This window comes from Poecilia latipinna, unplaced genomic scaffold, assembly GCF_001443285.1.
Source record: "Poecilia latipinna isolate Pla-1442-1.1 unplaced genomic scaffold, P_latipinna-1.0 Scaffold2434, whole genome shotgun sequence".
In the NCBI taxonomy this organism is placed as follows: Eukaryota; Metazoa; Chordata; class Actinopteri; order Cyprinodontiformes; family Poeciliidae; genus Poecilia; species Poecilia latipinna.
Window position 1 is genome coordinate 27848 of NW_015115050.1, and position 5246 is coordinate 33093.

At 37.6% G+C, this 5246-nt stretch overlaps 2 protein-coding genes across 2 annotated transcripts in view; one reads left to right on the forward strand and one right to left on the reverse strand.

Moving 5' to 3' along the window:
* The window catches only part of LOC106937770 (zinc finger protein 239-like), a 23375-nt gene extending 22336 nt beyond the window's left edge, over positions 1-1039 (reverse strand). The window contains exon 1 of the mRNA XM_015019449.1: positions 1029-1039. The gene's annotated coding sequence lies outside the window, so the exon portion shown is untranslated. The remainder of the gene's footprint in view (positions 1-1028) is intronic.
* A 695-nt stretch (positions 1040-1734) lies between these two features.
* Positions 1735-5246, forward strand: part of LOC106937769 (unconventional myosin-Ic-like) — a 60145-nt gene continuing 56633 nt past the window's right edge. Inside the window, exons 1-2 of the mRNA XM_015019441.1 lie at positions 1735-1836; positions 1954-2186. Of these exons, the coding sequence (XP_014874927.1) occupies positions 2097-2186 (90 nt within the window). The 5' untranslated portion in view covers positions 1735-1836; positions 1954-2096. The remainder of the gene's footprint in view (positions 1837-1953; positions 2187-5246) is intronic.

Consider the following 5246-nt stretch of genomic DNA (forward strand, 5'->3'; position numbering starts at 1 on the left):
AAGTGTGGAAGCCTCTACTGTATCAAATTGACATAGGAATAACAGAGAGTTGGCCATTCTAAGGTAAAAACACAGCGCATACAGTGTTCATGTTTTGTTTTTGTTTTTTTCATCCAGACGGCTTCCCGCACCCCCCCTGCAATGACACGGCGCCCCCTCTAGGGGGCGCGCCCCACAGTTTGGGAACCTCTGGTTTAAGTCAAAGTGAAAAGTTCCTTTAGGTTAAAGATCTGTAAGTTTTGAGTTAAATGAACACAAAAAAGTAAGTTGTCATAGCAAAAGCAAAAGAATTAAGTGAAATTAATGTAAATAAGTCCATAAGATGAACTGCAGCCCAAATACACTTTTTAGAGTGTTGTTGGGACCAAAATGCAGTCAAATAAACTGTTTTGCTTTGCTGCTATTAGACCACTGATCAATTTATTGGATAAATATGGTAACATTCTGCTGATTTTTTATTTAACCACTTAAATATTTGTTTATACAATATTAGAAATACATAAAAAGATATAAATACACAAATAATTCAAATAATTTTTAAAATAATAACATATCTACTCTATTATTGAAAATGCAACAGCATATCCTTAGTGTACGCTTTATCATTTGAAGCAAAGGATGCATGAGCAGCTAATAAACAATTCTAACTTTAAAATGTGGAAAAACTCTGACTTTGCTGCTCTATTTAACATCAATACATTGTAGGGTGATGTGTTGACTATCTTTTTCTATTAACCTAATAACAATTGAATGGTAAAAAGGTACCACTGCACTGAACCCCATTGAAAGCCTCCTGGTTATTTCACCAAACACTGATTTCTGAACTCTTCCTGAGTTAAAACATTAGTTTTGTTGTTTCTAAATGAATATGAACTTGATTTATTTGCATTATTTGAGATCTGAAAGCACTGCATCTTTTTCTTTATTTTGACCATTTCTCATTTTCTGCAAAGAAATACAAAATTTTTGCTTGGAATTTTGAAGACATGTCAATAAATCATAGAATAAAAGAACAATGTTCATTTTACTCAAACACAAACCTATAGAAAAGTAAAATCAGAGAACTGATCATTCTTAGAGGTCTCTTAATTTTTCCAGAGCTGTATATTTTTTGTACAGTTTTGTTTATATTACCATACTGCTCCGAGTGTGTCTTTCTTTCAGCAAATGGCCTTTTTAGAGCCTCTGCACTCCAATAGTTAACAATTATTTCAATAATCATTCCATTATTCTTGTATTTTCTCATGCTACAACCAGAAACTACATTGTATTTTTTTGGGACCTTACGTCTTGCTGTGTTTAGAATAGGCCCAGAATGCAGAGGTGGCTGGAAGTAACTTTAACAACAATCGCAGAGTTAACAGACATGATAACGGGAGGAATAAGTACTGAACAATGACACCCTCCATTCATTGCTTTTGGACGGTAGGAGGAACTCAGGGTAACCAAAAATACTGACTGATAACTAATGCTGACATTAAATATTGGCTTATTGTTTAATTATTCAATGTAAATAATTATGAAGATTGAATTTGGCCTGAAACCGACCCCAGCTGTCATGCAGTGAGAACGTGACATCACATGCTGAACGCCAGCTACTAATATTGGCTCTTTTTCAATAAACATATCTTTCTACACGTCTCGTGAAGCTTGTATATTCCAGGCTTCACTTCCACTCATTTGTAAGACAAAAGACACACATCCTCTGCATGTGACACCCATCTCCAGTCCGGCTGAGCTCCACATCCTCCCCATGATCCCTCAGTCGGCGAGGAAACATCCTCTGGTTGCAGCGAGGGGAAGCAGCCCTCACTGAGGCTCAGCGCCCTGCAACAGGTAACACCCCAGCCGCTGCGCTCTGCACTCACATCTACAATCTGTCCTTTCACGTTTTTATATTGCTGAGGGCACGTCACAAAGGAGATCTCTGACGTTTACTTGTTTCCTTTTCAGGCATTGCTTGGGGTTGCATTCAGAAGGATTTTCCCTCACACCAGTGGAAAGAAGCATTTTCACTCTGTCAGGCTTTCTCTGGGCTCAGCTGAAGATTAAATCAAATCAAGAGAGAGAACAGGAATAAAGGGGAGACGGGAACAATGATGGAGCTGAGGATCCAGCTGATCCCAACGGGGGAAATAATCCTTCCTCCAGGGAAGAATGGAGAGAACTACTGCCACAGCTGCAAGGTAAGTTCAAAGGTCAGATGGGCTTAGACCAGGGGTGTCCTCGCTTTTTGTCATGTGGGCAAAAGCGACCAGCTCAAAAGCACTCAAGGGTCAAGAAATATCACTTTTAAAGACTAAAATTATCAAATTTTTTTTTTGGTGCCTACTCAACAATAAACCAAGCATGTAGTATTTTAATTAAACAAATAATCAAAGTTTTCTGTAAAGTTCAAAAAACGTCAAATGTTTTTTCCTTGTTAAATGAAAAGCCTCCAGTTTGGTTTATTATTTTGGGCTTGATTGAAAAATACAGAGAAAATATTTTGTCTATTCTCAGCAATAAACTACAGTGTAGGTCAGTCTTCATTTGAAAATTGCTAAATTTAGCCAAGTTTTAATACAACAGCTGAAAGCAGATTTGGGTGCATCAGATTGTACTGTAGAGTATGAATCAATGAATAGATGTGATTCTGTTTGCCATGAAGGCAGGAGGAAAGCAGAACGTGTGGAAAAGATAATCAATTTGTTTTGCACCTATCTTTTTTGTAAGTAAATTTGGAATTAAAAGTCTTAGTTTGGCCCCAATTTATTTAATTTACTCTTAAGTTGTGATTTTGGAACAGTAAAAAAAAAAAAAAAAATCACACGAGAGGCCGCATAAACTCACACTAGGGCTGCAAACGAACCCTGTGTTGAACAACCTTGGTTTAGACTTTGTCTCTCCTGATTACAGACATGCCCAACAACGTGAATTTGCTCAGAGGGTATACCTGTTATTTTAGAAATTTAACCGTAATTTTAGAAATCTTACTCTATCCCTAAGCCAGGATTGTTCAAAGTATGGCATGTGGGCCATTTGTGGCTCAGTGAGTGATTTTGTGTGGCCCATGACCGCAGTTCAAGAAGTTTGTCCACCCCGACCCACTGCACTGAACAGACAAATTAAAGTCTTACAGTAGAACATGTTTACTACAGCAGAAATTATTCAGTACAGTGGCTTTTTGTAATCTTTTATGAGGACCACACCTACCCAGCATGCTTTGGTGCACCCAGATTTGCTTTTAATTTGAATTGATCAAATTTGGATATATACTTTACAATAAAAGTGACCTGAATATTGTTGTTATTGCTCAGAATTTACAAGAAAAGTCATTTTCAACTTTTTATAATAAATCAAACCTTATTATATCCTCATTTAACATTTTGGATCAACAGCAACACACCCCTTCCAAACAAACAATATGACTTTACTCATTATTACTTTACTCCTTTCCCCCCCTTCATTTTTGGCCCACAAGTCCTTTTCACTGTATGACTTCATTTGGCAACAAATAAGAAAAAACCGTCGACTCTGAACTTTTGCAACAGCTACTTGCTCAGAATCTGCATTATGTTGTTTTTGTAAAACTTTGCTTGAGTTGCTCATATCTGTGAAGGCTGGTTTCTTTAATGTTGACGTCTGATTGAGATCTCCTGGTCTCGACCTTTAGCTTCTGCCTTTGTGAAGTTGCCCTGCAGGAAACAGAAGATGTACCGCTCACTCCGTTTAGCATGTGTTGCCCTCTGTATGAGCTGAGCATCTGAGGAATGAAGGGAGTGAGCTCTTTAAAGAGCAGACCTTCAGAGGTCCGAGGCACTGCGTGGTGAAGTTTAATCATGGTTTTATGTAAGATTTAGAGTTTCAGTCAGAGGATTGAGTGCAGCCGGCTGTGCCCGGCCCGGTGATGACTGGGGAGGTGTGGAATGTACTGGAGCCTGGACGAAAGGAAACGACAAACACATTCCTGAACTCGGCTTCATTTGTTCCCCTTCCCACATTCCTTCAGGGCTGGATCACCCCGTGTCATTAGGATCTGAGGCGATTTTACCTGTGCCATGTGCAGGGCACAGGTATGTGGGCCCCAGGAAATCGTTTTGGTGCCTTATCCATAAAAGAAAAATGCTTTTGCTAATGCAAATTACAATACGTAAATAGGTAGTTCTTTACATAATTGGGTACGAACTGATACCAACTGAAAATAATACATATCTTGACCAGAGTCTTTGTATTTTTCTCCAAGAAATTATTGTAATTTCATACATTTCTAATCTTTGAGGTTTGTTTACATTAAAAACAAATCCCAAAATATTACTACAACTCACCTGATATGGGTATTTTATAAAATACAATATTAGCAAAACATGCATTCATTTAAAAAAACTATAATAATGAAGAAAAATGGGGCTTTGGGTTATGTGTAACCTAGCATTTTCAGCCATCTTGTAAAACCCCTTGAAAGCATCATGATGTGAAGACAGTTCCTGTTTCTTAAAGTCTCTGCATCAGACCCACAGAGTTGGATGATGAGACAGTAAAACCAGTAAATGGTCAGTACGTGAAACACACAGAAGTGGGGAACAGAGGGAAAACGCTGACAACCTTTCCCTCTGTTAGTCAGACAGTCCAGCATGACCTTGTGTTAGTGTATGTTGACCAACTCTGGTTCTGTTCTGAATCGATCACTCCCCCCTCTGGCAGTGCAGCCATATTACAGTCTGTCTCATGTGCGCCCATCTGTCCAGCTGGCTGAGGTCACCTCCACATGAACAAAGTGCACATTGCATAACCACAGTAATATCACAGAGACACAATCTGCTCTTCACCTTGGTTTCTGTGTGACCCATATTGCTGCGTTCTGAAAGTCCAAAATGCAGAAATATTCATCTTTACCATGAGTTCCTGGTTAAAGTATTCATTCCTTGAATAATTTTACAATGACAATATTCTGTATATTTTATTTTTGTGATCAATTATCAGAAAATTGTGAATACAGGCCACTTCAATAAATTAGATTATTGAGAAGTTCATTTTATTCAGAAACTTTATCCCTTAGTAAAACATTATATGGAGATGAATATTTGAAACCTTTATTTCTATTAATTATGATGATTTTGCAATTACAGCTACTGAAAACATGACATTTAAAATTATATTACATTAGACTAATAAAAAAACATTTTAAAAAACAGAAATCTGGACTTAATGATGATTAACTGATTCTGATTGTAATTGTGAAGTGAATGGAAAAGGACACAAGTATT